Source organism: Vitis vinifera, chromosome 18, assembly GCF_030704535.1.
Source record: "Vitis vinifera cultivar Pinot Noir 40024 chromosome 18, ASM3070453v1".
In the NCBI taxonomy this organism is placed as follows: Eukaryota; Viridiplantae; Streptophyta; class Magnoliopsida; order Vitales; family Vitaceae; genus Vitis; species Vitis vinifera.
This window is the reverse complement of record NC_081822.1, coordinates 35,654,667-35,681,855: the sequence shown is the minus strand read 5'-3', so window position 1 is coordinate 35,681,855 and position 27,189 is coordinate 35,654,667. Positions and strand designations below refer to the sequence as shown.

At 33.8% G+C, this 27,189-nt stretch overlaps 1 protein-coding gene and 1 pseudogene across 2 annotated transcripts; both read left to right on the top strand.

Moving 5' to 3' along the window:
• Positions 1-2: 2 nt before the first annotated feature.
• Positions 3-7,119, top strand: LOC100249891 (acetyl-CoA acetyltransferase 1-like; annotated as a pseudogene).
• Positions 7,120-8,243: 1,124 nt separating this feature from the next.
• Positions 8,244-16,845, top strand: LOC100855123 (disease resistance protein RPV1). 2 transcript variants are annotated; one of them, XM_059734399.1, is made up of 9 exons: positions 8,244-8,985; positions 11,788-12,865; positions 13,046-13,357; positions 13,452-14,642; positions 14,722-15,436; positions 15,531-15,666; positions 15,816-16,003; positions 16,183-16,353; positions 16,452-16,845. In XM_059734399.1, exons 1-5 carry the CDS (start codon positions 8,384-8,386, stop codon positions 15,358-15,360), a joined length of 3,822 nt encoding a protein of 1,273 aa, XP_059590382.1. In that variant the 5' UTR covers positions 8,244-8,383; the 3' UTR covers positions 15,361-15,436; positions 15,531-15,666; positions 15,816-16,003; positions 16,183-16,353; positions 16,452-16,845. The 2 variants fall into 2 exon arrangements, with proteins under 2 accessions (XP_059590382.1, XP_059590383.1); XM_059734400.1 differs by having other exon boundaries at positions 15,951-16,003; positions 16,183-16,464.
• The last annotated feature ends 10,344 nt before the right edge of the window (positions 16,846-27,189 follow it).

The window sequence follows — 27,189 nt, the reverse complement described above, 5'->3', positions numbered from 1 at the left end:
GGATGCAGAAACTATCTCCTGCGGTCCCACCAGTCTGGAGCTTTCAACCTTTGGCTTCTATGTTCATCAAGGTTGGCCCTGGGAAGCTTGTGCTTTACCTGTCTCCATAGCATATCAATATTGTCTCCTTTCTTTAGGGGTACTGGAATTCATAGTGATGGGAGATGTACTTTAGATGCCTCCACATTTTAGCCCATCTCTCTTTGGGAATTTGCCGGAGCTGCCCTATCATGTAACCTGGTTCCAATGCCTCTCTATCAGAGAAGAAAATTGAGAACTGTGTGTAGTCAATCCCATCTTCATAGGGGAGTTCAATTTGGGTGCTCACAATTGAATAAACAGCCATAATACTCCCTTCAAAAATTGAACTTTCAGCAAATGACTAAACTAAAGATCAGGATTATTTTACAATTTTTTGGTGATAGTTTAAGAGGGTTGAGAGTATGTAAAAATGATGTAGTTGTGGCTGGTGGCATGGAAAGAATGTCTAATGCGCCTAAATACCTAGTAGATGCAACGTTAGCTTTTTGGGTCATGTGATCAATTATGTCTATTGAGTTGCTTGCTTAGTTTAACATGATTCTCAGTATGTGAACGAAGCATGTTGGGCCAGTACATATTGTTGCCGTTCTTACTAATAGGGAGAAGTGTCTATGTATCTAAGCTGACTCTGAGCTTATAAACAGAAATGGATCTCGATTAGGCCATGATACTATTGTTGATGGTATGGCCAAAGATGGCCTCTGGGATGTTTACAACGATTTTGGAATGGCAATTTGTGCAGAAATATGTGCTGATCAGCATAAGATAACAAGAGAACAACAGGTAACAGTTTGCTGTTGTGAAATTTTCCTCAATGTTTTTTACCCACTAGTTGTTTGGAACTTAAATGAAATTTACCAAGTAGGGTTGAAAATTGTACTGTGATTAGTTTGTATCTTCTTCTACTTTTTCAATCTTCGGTCTAATTTCATTCGAGTGGACATGTCTAACGAACTCTTGGTGAAACCATGCATCACAAGAACAACAAGTGAACACAAATTAAAATAACAGTACTGCTTGCAAGGGTGATTTATGTGTTGACTATCACACATCATTTTTTCTTAAAGTTACTGTAAATGGCTTTGAAAATACTAATCGGGTCCATGTGACTTTGCCATCTGCACTTGTTGATAAGGATGAAGGTCTAGGAAAGGTAAATATTATTTATGGGCATAGGGATTCACGTCCATCATCTGAAATATAAATTTCTTATTCATACATGTAATTTGGGAAAAGTTGTTGACGCCACTCTTCCATTTGCAACTGGTTATTGATATAAGCAATCCTGTGCCGTTCTCTTCATTTTATTTACTTTGCCTAATATGTCGAATCATTCTTCAATTTTTCTATCAAGCCATTTCAATCTTCATCAATTAAAAGGGGCCTGGGCATTGCTGTAATGTAATGGGTAATTTGATGTATGAAAACAAATATATAGGATCTAATCACCAAATGGTATTAGTCAGATCATCTTTAACCCAGTAATTACCTTACCTGTCATGAAACAAATTCATGTTCTGGGTTCTCAGTACCATCTATTTTCCTTGCTTTCTAAGATATCCATTTCCATCTTGACAGTTTGATGCTGCTAAACTAAGGAAACTTTGACCAAGTTTCAAGGATGGGGGTTCAGTTACTGCAGGGAATGCTTCTAGCATAAGGTATGTGTGTGTGTGTGTGCTCTCACATGCTTGCCTTGTCCTTAAGAGTCTCAAACACCTGATCTTGTTGTAGCATGTGAGATGAACAATTGAATTTCCCAACCATCTGGCCAAAATGAGAAACTCTTGCCAGATTCTTTATATAGGGCTTCACTTTGAAAATAAATAACTAAATTCATATCTAAACACCTAAGTTAGGGGCATATACTTTTTTGTTAACCCACTAAAGAGATAGTGATTCTTTTAGTTCATCAGATTTTAGTTAAACCCATATATTGCTTTGATAGATTTCTGTTGTATATTTCTATGTAACCAAGCATGTCAACCCATGAGGTGTTGCCAATCATTTCACTGTAAGTTGGTGCTATTCGCTTGTGGACAGTGATGGTGCGGCTGCATTAGTGCTAGTGAGTGGTAAGAAGGCAGTTGAGCTTAGACTCCAAGTGATTGCTAAGATTGCAGGATATGGTGATGCTGCTCAGGTACTGTTAAAAAGTTAACTTATATCTGTCTCGATCTTGATACGACCACAGATGACTTGATACTAAAACATGATTGGCTTGGGCAGGCACCTGAGTTGTTTACAACTACCCCAGCCCTTGCAATTCCAAAAGCTATTTCTAATGCGGGCCTGAAGGCTTCTCAAATTGATTACTATGAAATAAACAAGGCTTTCGCCGTAAGGATTTATTCTTGTGCTTGTTATACTTCTACCATCTCTTTTATCAAGTAACAGTTTATGCTAATTTTATGATCTCATTTGCTTTCTGCAGGTTGTAGCTCTTGCTAATTAAAAGTTGCGGTCTTGATCCTGTGAGTGTTTTGGTTCACCGTCTCAACTTTTTTTTTTTTTTTTTAACCTATAGTGACTTACTATACATTGAATTTGTTTACTTCAGTTTTGTACAATTTTATTTTCCTGAGCATTTTCATATTTCTGCCTCTATAAGCATGTGCTCTTTTGTGGATTCAGGAAAAGGTCAATGTTCATGGTGGATCTATATCTTTGGGACATCCAATAGGTTGCAGTGGTGCTCGTATCTTGGTCACATTGTTAGGGGTATATTCATGGCAGCTAATCTTGGTCCTGCATAAGCTAAAAGAATTTTTTCAATACAATTGAATACTTCCTTGACATGCAATTCTCTCTCAAACCTCTGATTTTCTTCTTTTCTGTATTGAAAACCATGTGGGAGATTAAGGTAATCTCTGGAAATGTGGGGAGACATTAATCACACTACTAAAAAAGTGAGATATAGTCGCGTAATTTTAGGAAGGGTCGACAACATCCGCAACTAAAAAGTATATATATAATCTCACAGCTACACAAGTCGCAGTTGCAGAGTGGTTCCCAACAGACATATAGTTTGCAGGATTAATTGGATGCTGCTATAAACATCCTATAGCTGTGGGATAAAATTGGCCGCTACCATATATGGCCCAGGACGCCACCAGACCACTACCATAAAACCCATATATAAATTGCAACATTTCTCTCCTGCTTACCCTCGTTGCCAAACCCACTTCTCTCCCGTTCACCTTTGATTGCCAAACCCATTTCCTCTTTCATCATTGTCGGTACCGAACTCATTGGTTTTTTTTTTTTCTCTTGTAATAGCTGGATGATTCTTCAGGCATTGTGGGATGCAGCTTGGTATTTTTTTCTTTCAACATTGTCACTTTGTTTTATTTTTATTTTTTTCGATTTCACTCTATTATTTTCTACCTTATGGTTTTCTCTAGGGCTTTGAATTGCTAGGGTTTCAAGTTACCAGAGGATTTGGAGGGTTTTCAGGTACGGCTTCTCCATTTTTTTTGTCCACTCATTACTGTAGAAATTTCGATTTGGAGGTTTTCTAGCTGATTTTTCTTCCTTTCTTATGGATTGAGATAATCTCTTAAGTTTGATGATTTCTCAAAGATGTTGTTGGTGTAATTTGAAGCCCTAAATGTAGGTATGAAAATTCCACCTGAGGGTGCCCCAAAAGGCTTTACTGGTGTTTTAGACAGGAAAGGTATGAAGATCATCCACCTACTTGGATATCATTGTGTTTTAGACGAAAAGACTTCTAAATATGAAAATTCATTTCTCAAGGATCTTTAACTCATTCCTGTGCTTAGGTAACCCCTGATTTACAGATTCTAGATGGTGGAGAATAGATAGGCCTGAATCATTTTAGGCCCGTAAAACCCTTGGGACCTAGTGACACTGGTAGGTTTATATGGTTTTTCTATTTTTTGCCCCAATTTTGTAGGAATTATGTTCTATCCTATGGCTTCTATTTTGGAACCAAAGGATTTATTTACCTTTTAGGTCTAATTCAAATCCATTCATTTATAGGTGTTGAAAATTTTTCATTTTTGAGAAGATGTGCTTCTGGGTATTTATTGTGTGCAGTTTATCTTGAAGAAGCTGCATCTATCAGTTGCAATTTGCTCTTACAGGAGGAGCAAGTAACAGGTATGTTTCCTCTTGATTCTTTCATCCTCTGTTCCCATATATTTGTGTTCCTAGGTCATGTTTCAGGATGAATATATGTTGATATGGTACTCTGGCAAAAAAGTGAAACAACTTAAACTAAGCAATGTTTCAAGAATTATTCTTGGACAGTGTACTGTAAGTTTCTATAAATCGGAACAAGAGATAACTTTTAGACCATTCTTGAATTCAAACTTACATCTTGTTCTTATGTTTTCCATTCTGTTGTTGTAGTTCATCCAAATCTCTCTCTCCATTCATATCTACTCTTGAGTTAAGGCCTCAACCTTTCAATATATGCCACCGATTTTGAGGATGGTTTCTTCTTGAGAGTTGCTGCTAGAGTGAATTTTGTTGCTCCATAACTACTCTTCAATGTTTATTAGCATTACTTATAGTTAGTTCCACAATAATATGACTAATATATATGTTTGTGTTTGTGAGAGTTTTTTCATATATACAAATGGATCTAGAAGGAATTTTTTTTTTTTTTTGAATTTCTATCATATTCTGATTTGGATTTATTTATTTCTTTTTCTTGGCTGGTTGCACCTTCTGATTTGCAAGAAAAGAGGATGAAAAAGAATAACTCGAGATATTCTTATTAATTTAACCATCTGATTCTCTTCCAGGGCGGAATATGAGGGAAATTTGAAGGAAATCCTTGGTTACACTAAGGATGATGTGGTATCAAGTGATTTTATCGGGGACCGCAGGTGAGGCAAATCTTGCAATATCTTTATTCTTCCTCATCTTCAATACTTTTCTTATTTTGCAAGTGAATTGTATAATCACTTGCCCTTTGGCAGGTCGAGTATTTTTTATGCCAAGGCTGGAATTGCTCTGAATGACAACTTTATCAAGTTGGTCTCTTGGTATGATAATGAATGGGTTTACAGGTAATTTTCACTGAATGTTCATAATTTAAGCCGCTGGTTACAAATAATGAATATATTGTTAAATGAACTTCCTATGTGCTGCTCAGCTTCTTTTTTTGATGATTCAAATATGTAAATGTAAATCGATCACACCTGCATCATTGTTCAAGTAGCATTTTCTGAATACCTACAAAAAGTTGGTTAGCTACGAGGTCAGCTTGCCTGGGATGTGTTCGTTTATACCTTTGGAACAAACAAGTAGAATCCAATTTGCATTCCAGTTATGGGGATTAACACCATTGGAAAATAATGCCTATTTCTTTGGCAAAGTTGAGGGCCATAGCATATGGGCTGGGGGTTTGAATTTTTCTGACATAATATGCAACTAGTTTTCATATAATGTTAGGGGCAATCATAGATTTTCATGATTTTGGCAGTTAAGTGCCAATGTCCATGAATGTCTGGAGTGTGGTGGGACTCCAGGAGAAGGTGTTGCGAGGTGAAGAGGCCATGCAACTCCTCTCTGCAGTTGACAAGGAGGGAGTTATCTTTGGCATCTCAGGAATGTATGCTTAGGCGAGAAGACAAAAATAGAGTTAAAGGAAATTGAACCCTCAATGAATTATGAGGAGAAATAGGGAGGGAGGGAGTGGAAGATGTGGGCTGAAAAGGGAGTGGTCCAGATGTTCCAATCCCTACAGTTAAAATCATTAAATCCTATTAAAATTTGGAACCTGTTTCCAGCTGTTCTACATCACTGTGAGGTTTTTCAAAGCAGTGATTTTACTGTTGTTGAAATTAAAAAATAACATAGCTTTTCTATTTATGTCTTTCAGTTGGTTAAGAAGAGGATGGAACAGTCCAGTGATAATAGTTGGAGCAGAAGATAAGGAGTACCAATTGACTATAGAGGACATTGATTTGAGTTTTGTGTTCATGTACATTCTGTAACAGAGGAGGATGTTAAAGGAAAAGCTCAGTATAAACATACAGATTTTGTAAAAGCAGGTATGAGGTAGATGAAATTTGTGTTACATATTCTAATAGATCTGTGGAGTTACGATTTTGCAGACATGCTTGCATGCTATTGTAACTGTTTCTAAACCTTATCTGGTTTTAGAAAACACATGAGATATCTTTTTGGAATGGTGTTCTCTTGTCAACAGATCATCATATCCATTAACGTTACTGTGTTTTGACTCATTCTTGAAAAAGTGTGCAACAAGTTGACTGTAGCCATTAGTTTAGTGCTAGCATTTTAATGCCAGCATTACTGATTTGGGGAGTTAGGTTTATACTTTTATACTGGATCTCGTAGGAACTTTTATTGGGATGTGCAGAATCATGAAGTTGTATGCAATATGCAACATTTGAAGCTCTATATATGGTTATCTGACAATTGTTTCAAAACAGAACACCTGATTAATCCAGTACTGGTACTCCATTTTCAATTGAAAAACTGGGATTTCCACCAGAATGGAATTAAGTACTTTATATTGTGTTTCTTTTATCTCTATCTGCTACTCCTGTATCTGTCATTGATCAATCCATGTGTGATATTCTGCATCATCTTTACTAGTGGAATCAGAATCAAAGCTGTGTACTGAAAAAAATATTTGCTTTCCTGTTTTTTTGGCAGTGGTGCTGAAGATGCTGCTGAATTGTCCATTAAAGGTGTTCAACTTGAACACCGGAAGGTTCAACCTGGAAACATATCAATTCTTGGATACTGTTAAGAAACACTATGGCATCCGCATTGAATGCATGTTTCCAGATGCTGTTGAAGTTCAGGGCTTGGTGAGGAAAGTGAGACCTCACCTTCTAGCTGGCAAAATTTAATTTGTAAACGTCAAGTCTCGTTGATGTTGGTTTCAACTGTAGTATGTAATTGTTGCAATAGTAATGCAAAGCGAGTACAAACATGACAACTTGAACTCTCAAGGACAGTCAATGACCCAAAATAGCAGAGTCAATCAACTTTAGTTGTTGATATGTTGTATTGTTCATTGTGCTTAAATTCTGAAAAACTTATTATAATAGCCGGTTTGTAACCTGTGAAGTGAGATGGCGGTACACTGAAACTAAGTCTGCATATCTGCACAGACATTTTATATAAAAAAACCACAAAGTAACTTGTGGAACTCTACAGCCACCATTTAATGTTTGACCATAAGATGCTTACAGCAGCGGAAAACAGGTGCTATATTGCTTTATATACCTTTTGGTGGAGGGAATTAAACTGCCACAACTATATCCGGAAGCTTCAGTTGCACCCTCCTTTTGGCTGCTGCCTTGTCTTTCAAACTATAATAGGGGAAATAACACTAGCCGCAACCATATACTATGTTTGCTCCAGCTTTGTGGCGGTCAACTTCAATTGCAACAATATGATATGGTTGCATTTATTTTTATTTTTGGCTGGGGCTGTTGGTTAGATAAATTACAGATAATCTAGGAACACAAGTTTTCTTCACTTTTGGTTAGATAAATTATTGAAATGTTTAAAAAAAAGGTCTTAGATGATATTTGTTTTCTTTATTTAATTTTAAATATAAGTTAAAACTAAATAATATTTAATAGTGTCAAGTATTAAGTTACGTATTTTTTTAATATTTTATTTTTATTAAATATTAAGAAATAAATAAAAATCAACAAATTATTTTTATTATTTAGTAAGAGTAAAATATTTTTATTTTTTAAAAGGGAAGTTGAGTGCATGCAACACCCAAATGAAAACAGAAGAAAAGTGAAAAAGTGGCAAGAAAAACAGACGCAAGGTATACAGAAGTCTTTTCTTTGCCCGCTGGCCCCGCTGAGCTCGTTCAAAGAGAACTGAATGATAATAAAAGAGAAAAAGGCAACAGGGAAAATTGAAGAAAAATGGCATTGCAGTAATGATGACAAAAGCAAAAGTAAAAAAGAGAACGTGAAGCCGTACATTAAAAAATTGACAGTTACCTTTCAATTCCATTCATGGCTTGAAGAATACACTGAAAAGTGCAAGAACCAAATGCTGATCATTGAATTGAATGGCCTACCTGTGAGACAACAAAACAAAAGCAAAAGGTGATAAAAGAAAAGCAAATGTAAGAATGAGAGAATCTCTTTCTTTCGGCACTGGGAATGCTGTCCTTCTTTCCTATCTACCAAGCTACAAATATTGAAGTTGCTTAGGAAGGTCAGTGGAAGCCACTTAATTACCTCCCCAGCTTTTTACTAAGAAACAGTTTATGTATTAAGCAAAGTTTGCTTGCTACATATCCTCAAGTCTCAAGAGAAATCAAGCCTCACACCCTCTTGTGATTTTGAAACAAAAACCAACCATGGCTTTCATAAATTCCCTAATAGCTTCCATAAGTTCCCTAATCGCTTCCATAATTGCGTTCCTAAGTTTTCTAATACCCTTTTCATCATCATCTTCATCTTCATCTTCTTCTTCTTCCTCTGCTACGACTACTACTAATTCCATCCCTCAAAAGAACTATGATGTTTTCTTGAGTTTTGGAGGCGAAGACACCCGCTATAATTTCACTGATCACCTCTACCAAGCTTTGCTCAAGAGAGGCAATCGCACCTTCAGAGATGATAAACTTAAGAGAGGAGAAGAGATTGGGTCAGAACTCTTCAAAGTCATTGAAAGATCAAGGTTTTCCGTAATCGTTTTCTCTGAAAACTATGCTGATTCAAGATGGTGTTTAAATGAGCTTGTTAAGATCATGGAGTGCAGGAAAGAAATGGGACAAATCGTCCTCTCAATTTTCTACCATGTTGATCCATCCCATGTACGAAAGCAAACAGGGGGTTTTGGAGAAGCTTTTAAGAATTACAAAGAAGATACAAAAGAGAAGAAAGAGATGGTGCAAAGGTGGAGGAGTGCATTGACAGAGGCAGCCAATCTATCAGGAGAGCATGTGAAAGATGATGGGTAAGAAAAAACTTAAATTTCCTTTCAACTTTCATTTTTATGTGAATTTTATTTATTAGTACATGAATAAGAGGTTCTACAATTATAGTCATGAAAGAATAAGAGGTTCTACAATTATAGTCATGAAAAATTCATTGAAATATTTATAAACACATGAACCAAATTTTTTTATTTGGAGGCCTACTAATGTTAAAATCTGGAAACTACTTCTGATGAATATAAGGAATTTATTTTATGCTTCTATGGAGCCATAAAATAAAAATGAAAGAAAAAAAAGGGGAACTAAACTTAAATAAAAAGTGTTGTTCAGCTTTTATTTATAAGTTGGATTTTTTTCAACTTTAATTTTTATTTTATTTTATTTATTTAAAAGAAAGAATCTACCCCTTGAAAAATATACAATTTTAATATTGTCGGCAAAAAACCTAACATTATATATGTTAGGTGTGTTCATGTGGTGACCGAACATTATAGAATGTCACCTAACATTCTAGAATGTTAGGTGTGTGTGGTGGGGCATTTGAATAACATAAATTTCATATACTAAAATCAAATTTTAAGAAAAGTAAATTCTCTTATAAAATCTATTTAATATTTATATTTGTCAGTATTTTCTTTCTTTTTATCCTAATCTATTTTTTTATTTTTTGGTTTTTAACTTTTCATTTGTTATGGGAAATTTTTGGTTTTCTTGTCTAATAAATTGACCTTTTTAATGTTGTATTTCATACTTTACTAAATATTTTTTTTAATGATCATTCTAATGCTTAAACATTTTAGATTTGGATATTTAATTAAAAAGCGGTGAGTTTAATAGGAAACTCAATTATTAAATTATAGATAATTTAGGAATACAAATCTTCTGCGTTTTTAGTTAAAAAAATTATTGAAATATTTTAAAAAAGACTTAAGTGATGTTTGTTTTTTTTTATTTTAAAACTTAATTTTATAAATAGAACTTAAAACTAAATATTAATAAATTACTTTTAACATTTAGGAAAAGTAAAATATTTTTGACTTTTTCTATTTTTTGAAAATAAATATAAGAAATAAATAATAAGTTAATAAAAATTTTAAAATAAACTATCTAAAATTTAAAAGCAAGTTACACAAAAAGTTAAAATAAAAGAAACACCACCTTAATATTTTTTATTCCATGAAATTTATTAAAAATATCGAAAATTTTCTAATAAGATCCCTTGCTATTTTTATAATTCTTTTGAAAAATTCTTTAAATTTTTTTAAATGTTTTGTAAAATTTGAAACTTTTTTTGTTTTGTTTGTTTGTTTGTTTGTTTTTTTTTTTTACGTTATTGGTTGATTAATCTTATATATTAGATATGGAATGATAACGAGAAAGACCAAATGTTTTTGCTTTTTATTTCATATCTAAAGCCTAAATGCTTAATTTATTAAATGATAATTAAATTGCAATAAACTATAAATATTTATGGAAGTTTACTATCTTTTATAACTAAATATCATTTTTCTTCTATTATTATATAAAAAATATTATAATAGAAGAAGAATTATATTGAATAATTATTCATAATAAATTATAAATTGAACTTATTAAATATCAATTAATAAGTTTGACTATTTTAGGCCTTATAAGAATCCATATCTAAAATATTTAATCAAAATTTATTATTAATTTTACAATTTTCAATAATTAATCCATTAATCTTACAAAAATGAATTAATCAATTTATTTAAAAATTTGTTTGCATAGTTATATAACAATTAAAATTAAAGTTAAGAAAAAAGATTAAAAAGTTATTAATATCTATTAACATGCTACAAAATTGTAAACTAACCAGTATCTTGAATACCAATAAAACACCTTAATCAAATTGTACTCAATCTGCCAATTTATTTAACCAATTTTGTAAGGTGCAAAGTTGGACTGTGAAGAACGTAAAACTTTAACTTTCTTTCAGGGTTCATATAAAAGGGAGTTTTATTTATATAGGATTGTGAGGAATTTGGCTATTTTAATTATAGTCATATCATTGGAATATTGATAAATACATGAATTGAAATCCATGATTAGGAGATATGATGATTTTAAGTTTTAGAAACAAAAATTACGATTGGAGTTCCCAAAAGAAATTGGGCTTTCAATTTTTATTTTGAGTTTGCTCAGTATATGCATTGGGCGGTTAAATAATTAAGAAGTCATGAAGATACCTTTGCTTTAAGCTTTGATTGAATTGTTAGCATATATGTGAGTGTAGGAATGTTGGAATATGATTAGAGAGAGGATAAGAATTAGCACTCAAAGAATACAATACTGTGCTTAAAGAACATCCTTGTACTAATTCTTTAATTATGATCCATGTAGTAAAGTGAGAAAAGAGAATACATTATTTTATAGAATATCATATATTACTCCTTTAATTATCATTATCATTCATGCGGTAACCATGTGTGACAAAATGCAAATGAAATAGTTTTTAAGGTTGAAACTTACCACCTATGAAACAGATCCAAACTTTCCAGAAGAAATATAGACTATGAAAGCATGAATTTTTTTTTTCATGTTTATAATACTTGGTTAGGCCATTCCAATTTGATTGGTGTGCTGAACAAGTATAACTTAAATGGTGGCACTTCACAAATAGCATCGATCATATATATTCTACATTTTAACTCTACTAGTAATCATGTTTATATGATGGAAATTAATGTACTTCAATGTAGAAAATATCTAAATGAAGTATTATCAAATTTATTTTATGTTTCTTATGATTTCTAGTTCTTTTAACTTATCATATGTTTATGATGTTTTATTTTTGACAGGTATGAGTCACAGTACATTAAGAAAATTACTGAAGATATTTTCAGTAGGTTGAATCATGGTTTCATATATGTTGACAAGAATCTTGTTGGACTGGATTCCCATTTGAATGAAATGACTTCGAAATTATGTATTGAGTCAAATGATGTTCGAATGGTTGGAATCTATGGATGTGGTGGAATAGGTAAAACTACCCTTGCCAAAGTTGTTTGTAATAGAATCTTTCATCAATATGAAGGTACCATCTTTCTTGGAAGTGTGAGAGAAGCTTGTGCAGATCATCGTGGTTTACTTAACTTACAAAAACAACTTTTGGATATCTTAGTGGGGGAAAATCACAACGTAAGTAGTTTGGACCAAGGAAAGCTAATGATAAAAAATACATTCAACTGCAAAAGGGTTCTTATTATCCTTGATGATATAGATGATCTGAGCCAATTAGAATCCTTAGTTGGAAGCAAGGAATGGTTTGGTCCAGGAAGTCGAATTATTATTACAACTAGAAATAAGCACCTATTAAAACTTCATCATCTAGATGATTCATACCAGATGAAGGAATTAGATGTTGAGGATTCCATTGAGCTCTTTAGTTGGAGTGCCTTTAGACAAAACCATCCCAAACAAAAGTATGCATACCTCTCAAAGTGTATAGTAGATTATGCTAAAGGGCTTCCATTAGCTCTTAAAATCTTGGGTTCTTTATTATACGAAAGAACAATACTTGAATGGGAGAGTGAATTGCATAAATTGAAAAGAATACCAAACATGGAAATCTTACATGTTCTTCGAATAAGTTTTGATGGATTAGATCGTGAACAAAAGGAGATATTTCTTGATATTGCGTGCTTTTTCAAAGGACAAGATATGGATTTTGTGTCAAGAATTTTGGATGGTTATAGTGGAATAAGACATCTATCTGACAGAAGTCTTATCACTATTTTAAATAACAAGATACATATGCACGATCTTATACAACAAATGGGTTGGGAAATTGTTCGTGAAAAATATCCTAGAGATCCTAACAAGTGGAGCAGATTGTGGGAGCCTGAGGATATCTATCGAGCATTTATAAGGAAGCAGGTAAGAAGAAAATACATAAATTTAATTTCCTTCATACTACTATTTTTGCCTTATGTATATATATATATATATATATATATATATATATATATATATATATATATATATATATATATATAATATGTATGTATGTATGTATAATTTTAGTTAGCTCATATATTCTATTTTCTAATTCTTTAGGGAATGGAAAACGTTGAGGCAATATTTATGGACTTGTCTAGAATGAAGGAAATACAATTCAATTCACAAGTTTGGGCAGAGATGATGAAACTTAGGTTGCTCCAAATCATTTGTAATGATGATGAAGAGTTTATGAAAATGGAGTCTAAGGTGCATTTTCCTGAAGACTTTGAATTTCCTTCATATGAGTTAAGTTATCTTCTTTGGGAAAGATATCCTTTGAAATCATTGCCCTCAAATTTTTATGGCGAGAACCTGATTGAAATCAACTTGAAGAAGAGCAACATAAGACAACTTTGGCAAGGGAATAAGGTATGACTACTAATTAGTTATTGTGGTTTTGTCACATATTAATTTTGAGGATTATAAAAATTTATTTGTTAAAATAATTTTCCTTTGGCTACAGTGTCTTGGAAAGTTGAAGGTCTTAAATTTACAGGGATCTACGCAGCTTGACCATATATCAAATTTCTCAACTATGCCAAATCTAGAGAGACTAAATCTTAGACTTTGTGGAAGTCTGGACAAGATTGACTCATCTATTGGAGTCTTGACAAAGCTTACTTGGTTGGATTTGAGTAATTGCAAACTGCTTAAGAGTTTGCCAAGTAGCATTCAGTACTTGGACTCCCTTGAAGAACTGTATTTACGTAATTGCTCGAGCTTGGAGAAATTTCTGGAGATGGAAAGAGGTTGTATGAAAGGTTTAAGGGAGCTTTGGTTAGATAATACTGCTATTGAAGAATTATCCTCCTCAATAGTTCACATCACTTCACTTGAGTTATTATCTTTGAGAATATGCAAAAACCTGAAGAGTCTTCCAAGCAACATTTGTGGGTTGGAGTCCCTTACAACACTCGATCTCAGAGATTGTTCCAACCTGGAGACATTTCCGGAAATCATGGAGGACATGCAACATTTAGAAAGTCTTAATCTACGTGGAACGGGTATAAAACAGATAGCAGCACCATTTGAACATCTGAATCAGCTACTTTTTTTTTCATTGTGTTTCTGCAAAAACCTGAGGAGTCTTCCAAGCAACATTTGTAGGTTGGAGTCCCTTACAACACTCGATCTCAATCATTGCTCAAACCTGGAGACATTTCCGGAAATCATGGAGGACATGCAAGAGTTGAAAAACCTTGATTTACGTGGAACGGCTATAAAAGAGTTACCATCATCCGTTCAACGAATAAAGCGTCTTAGATATTTGGATTTGAGTAATTGCAAGAACCTTGAGACTCTTCCACACACCATTTATGATTTGGAATTTCTTGTAGATCTGACTGCCCATGGCTGTCCAAAACTGAAGAAGTTTCCTAGGAACATGGGGAATCTGAAAGGCTTACGCTCCTTAGAAAACCTAGATTTGAGTTATTGCGATGGGATGGAAGGAGCAATCTTCAGTGATATCGGTCAATTTTATAAGCTGAGAGAGCTTAATATCAGCCACTGCAAGTTGCTTCAAGAAATTCCGGAGTTTCCATCAACTTTACGAGAAATTGATGCTCATGATTGCACGGCCTTGGAAACTTTGTTTAGTCCATCAAGTCCACTCTGGTCTTCTTTCCTCAAATTGTTGAAATCAGCTACTCAGGTACGATGTATTAGATATAAAAGTTCTTTTATACCAACTATGCTTTGTATTTGATGATGGTGCTTAAACTTTTGTGCAGGATTCAGAATGTGACACACAAACGGGAATCAGTAAAATTAATATTCCAGGAAGTAGCGGAATTCCAAGGTGGGTATCCTATCAGAAAATGGGGAACCATATAAGAATACGGCTTCCTATGAATTTGTACGAGGATAACAACTTCTTCGGATTTGCTTTCTTCTATCTTTATCAGAAAGTAAATGGTTCTGAGAAACATTTTGAGGATGATTTTCCTTTACTCTACTCTTGGAAATTGCTTGGTGGCTCGTCTGATAAAGGGGATTCTTCCTTCTTTATTAACTATGACCCATGTGAATGCTACAAGAGTAATGGTGGTGTGTCAGATCGATTGTGGGTGGTGTATTACCCTAAGGTTGCTGTTCTAGATGAGCATGACTCCAATCAACGCAGAAGCCTTGAAATTTCATTTGATAGTCATCAAGCAACTTGCGTCAACATCAAAGGAGTTGGGATACATCTTGTATACATCCAAGATCATCAACAAAACCATGCTGCGCTAGACTTACTGGATGCTCAAGGAAATTTGGATGTCCAATACCCAACATTCCAAGATGATGAACACAACCATATTCCTATGCCTTTGGATCTTAGGAATTTTGGTGATGATGGATCAATACCATCAGAGGATACTAATTAATGTCAAGCTTTGAACTCAGATCACTGGGTGCATGAGCAAAGATTCTTTTCGTTTAAGCTGTCCTGAATATTCATTGGTAACCAAATGAATTTTATAAAAGCAGAACTACTTAGCTTCTTTAGTTTCTATTTTAGACTGCACCAAAGTCCTAATGATTTTTGCTTTTCAAGGTATTTCAAGAGCAAAAAGCTTCGCCACGACCACGTCTTCTAGTAGCTGCTGTCTGCAAACACCTTCTAATTAGCCACGGTCACGTGTTTCTCCTGCTGAAGTCGCTGCCATTGTTGTTTTGTTGAAGGATAAGAGGTACAATATATAGATTATATACCTTGTATCCATCTCCATTTTGTTCTTGTATTGATGGTATGTTTTATTTTTCGTCTTGAATTTTTTCTTTTCAAAGAGATGAATGCAGTCCCTTCACTGAAATAAGGCCTTTTGCATGTTCTGTGTAGCCATTTCCTGATCTAGAGAAATAGTGGAGGATTATATCACTTTAACATGACTGCTAATCCATAGTATAGCGATCACTACCTGCCAATAGTGTTTTTGTCAGTCAAGATTCATACAAGGCCACTTTGTCTTCCCAGTATTTCGGCATCCATTGTGGAGGAGAACTGGTCATAAAAATTCTCAAACCATGGTGAGTTATTCTTAGAAATTGCCATACAGCAGCCTTGGTTCTTATTTGTTACGATTTAGTATACTTGCTTGGGGTACGTTGCTGCATTATACTGGATAGTATACATGCAAACAAACCGCATTATAATATAGTTTCTGATCATTTATCTTTCTGTTGATCTCACTCCGGAAACTCTATAGAGGTGCAACTTCTCACTCTGCAACCCATTTTGCGGTCTACTCCTTCGCTTGCCGCGACTCCCCCTGTCACAACCACCCACTCCTTTGCATCCCTAAATGGATATGTTGGCCTACATGAGAAACTGGTGGGAGTTTTCGAGCTTGTTTTTTGTTGCTGCATTCCATGGGAAGGTAACAGGCTTTTTAAGTAATGCAATTTAGAGCACAATTGTGATATGGTATATGAGAACATGTACAAACTCCTCTTAACTATGAAGACATGTTTTAAGGTTGTTAGGTCTATCTTGAGTTTAAAGTAGTCAACATCTACACAATTAAAAGCGGGGCATTACAAATAGTGTTACAACAACTACCCCTTGGATGTGGGCTCATCATCGGACCAGGGCGATTATTATTTTCTTTAATTATCAGGGCAGTGAGTGGCTTCAAATAATGCAGTTGTATGTTGGAGGAAATGCATCCCCTTCTGATTCAGTGTATAATAGGTTTCTTGATAGAAAGTAATGGCTTGAAAAGAACATGATAGATTTGTGTCTGCTACATATGTTGTTCAGTGGTTGTGAATACTCTTATTTTGGGTTGTTGATTGGCCTTGTTAATTGAACACGAAGTGTTCTCGAGAAAATGAAAGGACATGGCTAAGAAATCGTTTCTTGTTGATAACAGTAATAATTTTATTTACCAATGGCTTCAAAATAATCCTTCGTGTTTGAGCTGAATTTTGTGTGCTTGCTACCAGGCCTTATGGTCATGCTCATCTAGTGTTTCTACTTAAGATATTCACTCAGCTGATCAAATGAAGGATGCCTTTAAAGACAAAATTATGGCTGTTGGCGATCTCATTCTCCACATGAAACTGACTTCAAGTTCTCATCTGTACACACTTGTTACATAGTAAAGATTTAAGATGAAAGTAAATTTTTTGTTACCATTTTCATTAAGATCAAATTATTTTAAACAAAGTGATACCTTAGAAAACAAACAGTTTTTAAAATAACTAAAGTCAAAAAGCTAAAATAAAATAAACCGTCTATTAAGTACAATCTAGACAATTAAAAGTAAAATAACAAATACGATCTTAGTATATTATTTTACTGTCATCTCATCACTTTAGAATGTTTGCATGCTGGTTGTTATATGTTTGTTTACTATGTTAGGCTTCAACTATAGTTTGGTCCCACCCTTGTCTCCCTCTCTAGTTTAGTATACCTAACCTGCCAGCTTATATTATTTATTTATTTATTTATTTATTGTTCTCTCTTCCATTTTACTTTTTTTTTAATAATAAGAAAAATAAGAAATTATATATATATATATAGTAATAATAAAATAGGAGATAATGAATAAAGTGTAAAAAAAAATCAAATAAAATCATTAACTTGTTAGGCAAGCAAAGTCTAAGAGCCAAATGATGATCATTGAATGACTAAAAAAAGAAAGAGTGAAAAGTGAAAAGAAAAGAAAATACAAGAAAAGTTTCTCTTGAAGACATATTTTACCAATTAAATTCTTCTACTGTACCTGGTTAGGGCTTTCTCTTGGTTTATCAATTGATTTAATGTATTTTTAATATTTACCGGAGAACTTAAGGAATAAAAATATATAGAGCAAAGCAACCCAAAGGCATAAAAAGAGCAAAAGTGAGGAGAAAAATTGAAGCTAAATAATGGCTAACACCCAATAAGAATCTATAATAAATAAGTGTGAAAAATATCTATTTCAACAAGTTGAGGTTTCAACTTTTATGATTTTTTAGCAATGTCCTTCCTTTCGCCAAAGTTTAACGTTATGTTTGGTTAAAAAAAAAAAAAAAACTTAAATAAAAATAATTTTTCATGTTTGATTTTATTATAAAAAAATAAAAAAAAATAAAATATATTTAATGTTAATTACAAACTTGTATTTATAATTAAATTATTTAATCTTTATATGAAAGGATTGAAATAAGGAAAATGAATTTGAAGTGGTATAAAATACTAATTCATAAACTTCTAATATTTTTTTTTTATTTTTTTTCTTTCCTTCTATTTTCTTTGGAAAAAAAAAGTAATAAAAGGAAATTTTATAATATTTTTTATATAATTAAAATTGAGTATAACAATTCTTTAATAGCTTTGCATGAAAAAACTCCATCTTTCCAAAATTTTTAAATAATTACTTATGGTCTATCGAACAAATATTATTAATACTTGTATCCACAGATTTCTTTTAAGATTAAATTGTTCGATTTTCTCAGCTTAAAAAAATTAGAATATTATTAAACCCTAATTAAAAACAATGCATAAAGCAAAGAGGAGAGACTTTTCTTCATGTGTAATTTTACAAAAGAAATGTATGATAAGTTAGTGCCTTATCATTTATTTTAGTAGGAGTTTCTATTTATCTAGTGTTTGTTATCAATAAAAAATAATTATAATTGAAGCATTTTAATTGATTATAAATATTAATACGTGTGTTCCTATGAACTCACAATTTCACAACTTGGATTCAATAAGTGTTTAATCCTCCAACCAACCAGGGGTCTCCAACGGGCGGGGTGGGCCGTAAATAGGAGGCGCCCAGCTCGGGCCGAGCCTATGGGCCAGTTGATTGGTCAACAGGCCGGGCCATGCTAAAATGCTAGGCCCGCGGCTCGGCCTATGAGCCTGTAGGCTGGCGAGCTGGCGGGCGGGCCGGGCCGGCAGACTTTTTGAATTAAGCCAAAATGGCTTTCAAAAAAGCCAAGGGAAGGAAGAGGGGGGGATTCAAACCCCTCCCCTCATGTTTAAACTTTAAGTTTCTAACCAGCTAAACTACATTCTTTTTATGTTTATTAATTGAGTTAGTTATATATATATATATATATATATATATATATATATATATAAAGTATATTATTAAAAAAAAAAAAAATTAAAGGCTCCAACGGTCACATGGCCAATTATTTTGAATTTTGAATTTTTTTTTAACCTTCCTATAAATACATTTTCTTCCTTTTCATTTTTTCATCAAATTCTCTCTATTTCTCTCACATTCTACAATATTTCAAATTCTTTTATTTTTCCCTCAAATTATACAATATTGTTGGTGGTGCAAAATAAGCATTGGTGGCTCCAAGAGTTCAAATTTGCTAGGAATTTCTGCATCGGTTCTCTAATTGAGTAACATATTTCACCCTTACTACTTTATTTTTTTGTTACATTTTTTTTTTATATTTATTACTTTATTATTTTTGGCATAATATTTTATCAATAATTATAATATGACAAGTGCTTCTTCATCTAGTCCATGTGATGAAATATCATCAAACAAAAAATTTACTTCAAATATATGGAATTTTTTTGATAGAATAGAAATAATTTTAGAAAATAATAAAAAAGAAATAAAAGTAAAATGTAAAATTTGTAATAAATTTCTTACTGGTGGCTCAAATGCAGGCACAAGTCATTTAAAAAGACATCATGAAAATTGTAAAACTAAAAATAATGTAGACATTAGAAATTATATGCAATTAGGTAAAAATGAAAGTGGAAATTTAAAAACATTTTCTTATGATGAATCTAACTGTCGTGAAGAAATGATTGATTATATAATAAGAGCAGAACAACCTTTCAACATGATGGAAACTCATGATTTTGCAGGAACAATTCAACGAGGTATTAATCCTCAATTTAAAGATTGGTTTGGAAATACAGTTAAAAGAGATATTATGAAAAAAATTTATACACAAAAAGAAATTTAAAAATTTTTTTTTGCAAATTTTGAAGGAAATATTTGTTTAACATTTGATATTTGAACATCTTTAACTCACACTGGTTTTTTATGTATAACTGCTCACTACATTGATAATGAATGGAAATTAAATAAAAGAATAATTTCATTTAAATTAATAAATGCTCCACATAGTGGTAAAAATATAGCATCTTTAATAAATGATGAAATTATAGATTTAGGCATTCGTGATAAAATATTGACAATAACATTAGATAATGCTGCTAATAATGATGCAGTAATACATAGACTAAAACGATATTGACAAGTAAAAGAAGATCATGCTAAAATATTTCATGTACGTTGTTGTGCACATATTTTAAATTTAATTGTAAAGGATGGATTAAAAAATGTTGATAGTACATTGGAAAAAATTAGAGACATTGCATATAGTATTAATAGTTCTTAAGCAAAACATGAATTATTTTTTTATTGTTGCAAAATGTTAAATATGAAAAGAAAAAATATAAATTTGGATATGGCCATTAGATGGAATTCCACATATAAACTTTTACAAAATATTACAAAATATAGAAAAGTAGTCGAATTATATGAAATACAATTAATTAACAATGATTGTGAAGCAGATATTTATGCATTAAATGATTATGATTGAAATATTGCGGATCTTTTAAGAGATCTTTTTGAAAGTTTTGATACTTCAACAAACATTTTTTGTGGTGTATATTATCCAACTTCAAATCAAGTTATTATGCAAATAACTAATATTTTTATTGTACTTCAAAAATATTTAAGTTTTGAAATATTTAATGATACAATATTTGCAATGATAGAAAAATTTAGAAAATATTGGGGAGAAATACATTTAATTTTTTATATTGCTTTAATTGTGGACCCTAGATTGAAATTTGAAGCTTTGGATGAATGGTTAACAATTATTTATTTTAATGACCAAATAAAAATTGAAGAAATTAAAAATGAAATAAATTCATTATTATATAATTTATATAACTATTATAAAGAAAAATAGGGTAATGATATTAATACTATTAAATTACCACCTACATCTACAAACTCCTCATCTTTTTATAAAGGAGCTCTAGAAATGTTGAAAAGTAAAAAAAAGACAACAAATAGTTCTCCAAATAATACATCTGATTTAGATAAATATCTTAATACTGATATAATTTCATTTGAAAATCAAGAAGATTTTGATATTTTAATATGGTGGAAATCACATCAACACAAATATCCTGTGCTTTCTATAATTGCTCGTGATGTACTAACAGTTCTTGTGAGTACAGTTGCATCAGAAGCTGCTTTTAGTGCAGGTGGAAGAGTAGTTAGTAAAAAACGATGCAACTTAACACCAGATGTTATTGAAGTAGGGATATGTGTGAAAGATTGGGAAATAGCAGATAAAAGGATGTACGATTCCATTCGAGAAACAGAGATGCTTGCCGATATGGAATCTTTAAAATTATCAAGATCTTCATAGATGCATGATAGTTCGCCATCACCACTAGAAAATAATGACTAAATGTATATTATATTTTTATTTTTATTTTTTGTGGTTGAAAAATACAATGATTGACAAATAAATAGGTGCCAACCTAGTTGGGATGTATTTATTTTGTAGTGATGTAAACTTTTCCCACATTTTTAAATGTAATTATACATTCAATGAATAAAATTTTGAAATGAATATTTTTTTTTAATACTTTTTATTTTTGTAGTTTTTTTTTAAAGGAGCGGGCCGGCCCGCCGGGCCTAAAATCCAGAAACGGGCTCGGGCCTGACAGGCTTGAGCCGGGCTTTAGCCCATCGGGCCGGGTCGGGCCTAAAGCGGGCCGCGGGCTTTTTGGAGACCCTTACAACCAACATATAAGGCCCTAAGCCACAATTGCTCACCGACCCACCATTTTGAATTTGATTATAACTAATAAATATTTTTAGCATAATGAAACACTATAATTTTTTTTATTTGAAAAGCTTTGTTGACCATAGGTGGGAATTCCCCATAAATTCTTTCATATAAATCTATGAAAATTTCATATTCCCTTCACACCCACCATCGCAATAACTACCCACTTTCTCTTCAAGTTCATCCCCTCTGTGTAATTTCATTCACTTTTCTATTCATATTTATTAATTTTTTAATAATTATAATTCTGATCTTTACCTAAATATGTAATTAAAAGTAATTATATTAACGGTTGTGGCCTTTGAGTAACTCAATATGTGGCTAAAAAATTAAATGGGTGGAGAACAACAACATGGATCAAGGAATTTTGCATGAAAAAATTTATATATATAAAAAAAAAAATATGACGAAGGTTGCTTAAAGATTATTCTGAAAAGAAAACTGAAAAAAATATATATATAATTATATAAAAGTAAATAATAATAAATAAATAAATATGCATGTGTGTTTGTATCTACTTTTTATGTACTGATAATTATTAATTATTTAGAATATATAAAAACTTATCACTATAGTAAAATATATGAATAAATATTAATCACATTAAAGGAAAAAAAAATTACAAATAAAGCTACATAAAATTCATTCAAAAAATGTTGTTAATATGTCCTATTCCAAAAACAATGAGTTGATTTTATTTATCAAGATGTAAATTTCTTGAAAGGTAGAGAAAATTTAGTACCAAGTTTGTAAGGAGTTGCAAAAGAGTAAAAATAATAATAATAAAATAAAAAGTATAGCAATATTTATTTTACCACCAACAAAAATACAGAAAAAAAAAACAAAAAAATGATACATATTACCAACAAAAAAATATTTGTTTTTGTTTTTAATAGGGGATTTCTCATATTCATAATTATGTTATCCAATTATATTTATATTTATTTTATTTTTAGTTTCTATATATATATATATATCTTAAAAAATAGAAAAGTCGTCCAATGACCTCCTTCTAAACAACTAAATGATAATAAAAGAAATCAAACACTTCAAAAAACGGAAGGAAAAGGACATTGCGATAATGATGATAAAAGCAAATGAAGATTCAAAAAGAAAATCACATTAAAAAATATGACAACTGCAATTTAGTTCCATCAATGATTGAAGCCTAAGTAGTCAAGTCTAACAATTCCACTGTGTAAAGAACTTAACCTAAATCTTTCTCTACCATCTACTTTGGAAACAGTATGAATTCTATTGCATGTGAACTAAGTAATTGAACTTGCCTATTGATTTATGATGTAGGAACTATCCCAAGGCAAGCCAAGCTATAGAATGTGTCCACCTCATGGTAACATCATTCAAACAACAGATTGGGAATCTCGAACTAACATGTGAGAACAACCTCTTAATCAAGAGTAACAAGTTGAGGAAGTTTAGCAAAAAAAATTAGCCCTAATAAAAACGCATCCAGGACCACGATTAAATCTCTAATGGTGAAGTACAATAATAGAATTCAACCACAAATAGTTCGAAATTCGTGTGCTACTTACTTGTCTACCTTACCTTCAATTCATGGTTGGTGACCCCACAAAATAGGTACATCATTTGTATAGAGCTAAGGTAGCAGTGCATTACAAATCCACAGAAAGCTCATCCTAAGGCCTTAAAGCCTATTGGACTAGATACTACATGAAGGACTCTCAGAGAATAGCATTATAAGATACCGCAACTCCATTATTAGCTTACCTCAAATTGAAAATTCTTCAAATGACCAAGCTTGGAGTTAAACAAAGTTGGGACACAAGTGTAAAGAATTATCGACGAAGGTCCATTGGTTAAAATTACAAGACGACTTAGCCCTAGAGGCATCAAAGCATTGGAACCAAGCATGTGCATCACCTATTGTTCCCCATTTGCTTCAAAGAGAGTCGCCTACTCATTATGTGACCTCAAGGTTCAACCTATACGATGGCATGAAAAATCCAATCGAACATTTTTACCATTATCAACAATTCATGATGCTAGTAGGCAACCGCGAAGGACTATTTTTCAGAGTTTTTTTCTATCAATTTGCGGCAATCTACCCTCATATGGCCCTACTAATCACCTAGAAAGTCAATACATGGCTCCATCTGCTTTGCGAGGTCTTCTTAAAATGCTACACCTATAACTCTCGATCAAAGAAAAGTTGAGCTATCTTTCCAATGCAAGGAAGCTCACCCAGCATGCTCTTTAACGATTATTTTCAACAAATAAAGAGGTTATGACTTTGACTCGAACTATAGGCTCTTATGGAAAGTCTTTCTATGACAGTTCTACTTGATGCAAAAGCTGGACTAGCTCATACTACAGCCCCACCCTTAGTGGAAAAATCTCGTAATGCTATTTTTCAACAGCTTATGGCATGTTTTAGACATTAAGGACCTTCAACCAGCTATCCCATGGGTTTACCCAACCTGTCAATCTATCAACAATGTTCCGACCTAGGATAACCCTTTTCATATCTTGAAAATGTCACTTACAAGTACCTATGGGCTTACTTACCCCAACGGCACTTAGTTGCCACGTCCATGAACCCGACATACCTAAAAAGGTACTATGCTTGACTAAAGCTACTTACTAGCTTCCTTAAGTTTTTTGTTTCTATGCACTCTATGTGACTAGCAAAATACTCTCTAAGAATAACGGATTGTGCTCCATGTGAATAATAAACCTAGATCACATCTTTTTTAGCTTCATTAAACTATTGCAACTTTCTTACATATGCCTTCAAGGGAGATAACAAGTAACACGATAAGCCTAAAGGTTGTATGAAGTGGAATTGAGGAGCGAATGAGAGTTCGACACCTGTCCAAGGAATATTCGGAAAAGCTGCAGGCCGTTAGTGGAGGGTGGTGCTTCTGTTACTGGCAGAAGAGGTGGCGTTTTGGAAAGGTTGGCTGGAGATATTTTGTAGGGTTCCTTTTGGCTTGGGCTTGGGCGGTGACCTTCAGAGGTGGAGAGATTTTTAGGGGGTTCCTTTTGGCTTGGGGGGCAAGTCTGGAGGTAGGCAGAGAGAGTGAAGGGGAGAACTTCAGAGGGGGAGATTTTTTTTTTGGAGAGTATGGGTTTTAGCTTGAGCGGCAAGCAAGAGAGAGGAGGGAGTTTTCTGAGATACTCTTAGAGAGATCCTGGGGCTTGAGGGTATTCGTTGAGTTTTGAGGAGCCAGCTGCAGAGGTGAGATTGTGCTGGCTTGTGTATTTTTTTTGGTAAGGACAGATCCCACTTGAGGCTAAGTGTGAGCATGGTTTGAGTAGAGTTTTTCCCAGGTATGGTTTTTGTCATTTTACTATGATCTCATTCACATTTTGTTCTTCTTTATACCTTTTTTTAATTCCTAGACATCGTTTGTATTTGGTATGGACATCATGATCACTTGTTTGTTTGCTGAATCTGATTGTTTATAACCTAGCTCTGTTTTAGTCGTATTCTTGGGTTCTTTGTTTTTCTCTCTGTAAGCAGCTTGATTCATTCTTGAGTCTGATACTTGGTGAACACATATATGTTTCCCTGTTTGTCTCACCTGTTCATAGGCCACTGATTTGAAACATGGAACCTGGTTTTTCTTGGTTCATTCTATTTCTATCTTTTTGTGCTCTGTTTTTGGATACCTTTCCCTGTCCCTGATACTTATCTATGAAGTTTCTTCCCAATACTGTTGGACCATGGAATTCAAATTTCGAAGAACGGGATGGAAACTTATGCTGACAAAAGGCATCCTGCACTTTTTGTCATCAATATTATGAGAGGTGAGGTGCATGCTGTTGGAGGGATTGGCAAACCCTTGAGTGCAGGACCAGTTACATGGGCTTCATTGGCGGAAGGTTTCGGTCAATATTTGGTTTTCTGTTGGGTGCTCATCAGGGACAAGGAAGCAATAGCAAAACTGTCAAGGGCAATAGCATTCAAGGCAGATCTTCACCTTCTACACCTGAGGGCAGCCTTTCATGAGCACATTGGAGATGTGTTGGGTGCACTGCGAGACTGTAGAGCTGCCCTCTCTGTAGATCCTGACCATCAAGAGATGTTGGAACTTCGTAGCCGTGTCAACAGCCATTACCCATTCCACCCATGATGCCTATTACCTCCATTCATTACACCCATCTGTTACAACCCATTCCACATAGCCATATCCTTTATACCCATTTTCTCACTACCCGTGTATATGCTTCATAGCCTTTATCCCTATTCCCATGCAAATGCCTCACTAATCACCACCCTACTCTCTAATACCCAGCTCATTCACTCTTTTCCTCACCACCCTACCTTCATTATCTCATACCCACCATACACCTATGTCTCCATTTCCTCTCTCTAGACTACTCCTGGAGGAGTTCACATACCCAATCAATGAAGACGATGTGCATGGATAAAGGGAATATTCGTACAGCATACTTGACAAGGCATCCCGATGCATTCTGGGTTGATTTTGGTGACTTCTAATTTATGCGTATTGAACCAAAAGTAGTGCGTTATGTGTCTGGGATTGCAACGGCTCTCTTGGGATCAGAAGAGTTTACTAAAGAGGTCTATACAGCTGCAAAAGTTGATCCAATAGCTCAGTTTTCTAAGCCTGTGGCGTCTCACATGAACAGAGATCATGCAGGAGATATTAAGCTGACTGCGCAACACGTGACATCTATTATGGGTTTCGGGCATGAATCCTGAACCAGGTATTGCAAAACAGAACGCTCTATCCGATGATGGTGCGCCAGCAGATGGGGATCCATGGCCAGATGAACTTCGGTGGGTCCGCGATTTAGCAGGCTCAGAATCAGCAGCAGCTGGGGGGTGGTGCTGCTGGTAGCGGCGGCACAGGCAGCAGCGAAGATGGGGAGGCCTCGAGCAGGTTCTCTGTCAGAGGCCGCGGAGGTGTTTCGGCGCTGAAGAGAACGCGTCAGAATGCAGATCTTGATCTCGATTCCGATTATGACATTGGTTGCTGCTCTTGGCAACACAACCACAAAGCTTCGAGAACAGCGTACGACGAAGAAGATACTTCTTTGAGCTCCCAGAGGCCATGTTACGAACGGCAACCTACAGCCGATTGCTAAAGCTTGAAGACCAAGGCAAAACAGAGTCAACATCGACGGCGATCATAGGCTCGATCAAGAGGTTCCAGAAGAGCATCACCTCCGGTGACGACGCGCCGGCCATGATTCTCGGAATCTGCAAGTTGAGCAAACATCCCTGGCCCCCATTCCTACCAGGCCATGCATGGCCACCTTTAGTATGGGCCACCTTTGAGCCACGTGTCCCCCTCCCTCTGTTTCATTCTTGTTTGGTTTTTATAAATAATCTCTCACACTCCTATTTCTCAAATCTTTTT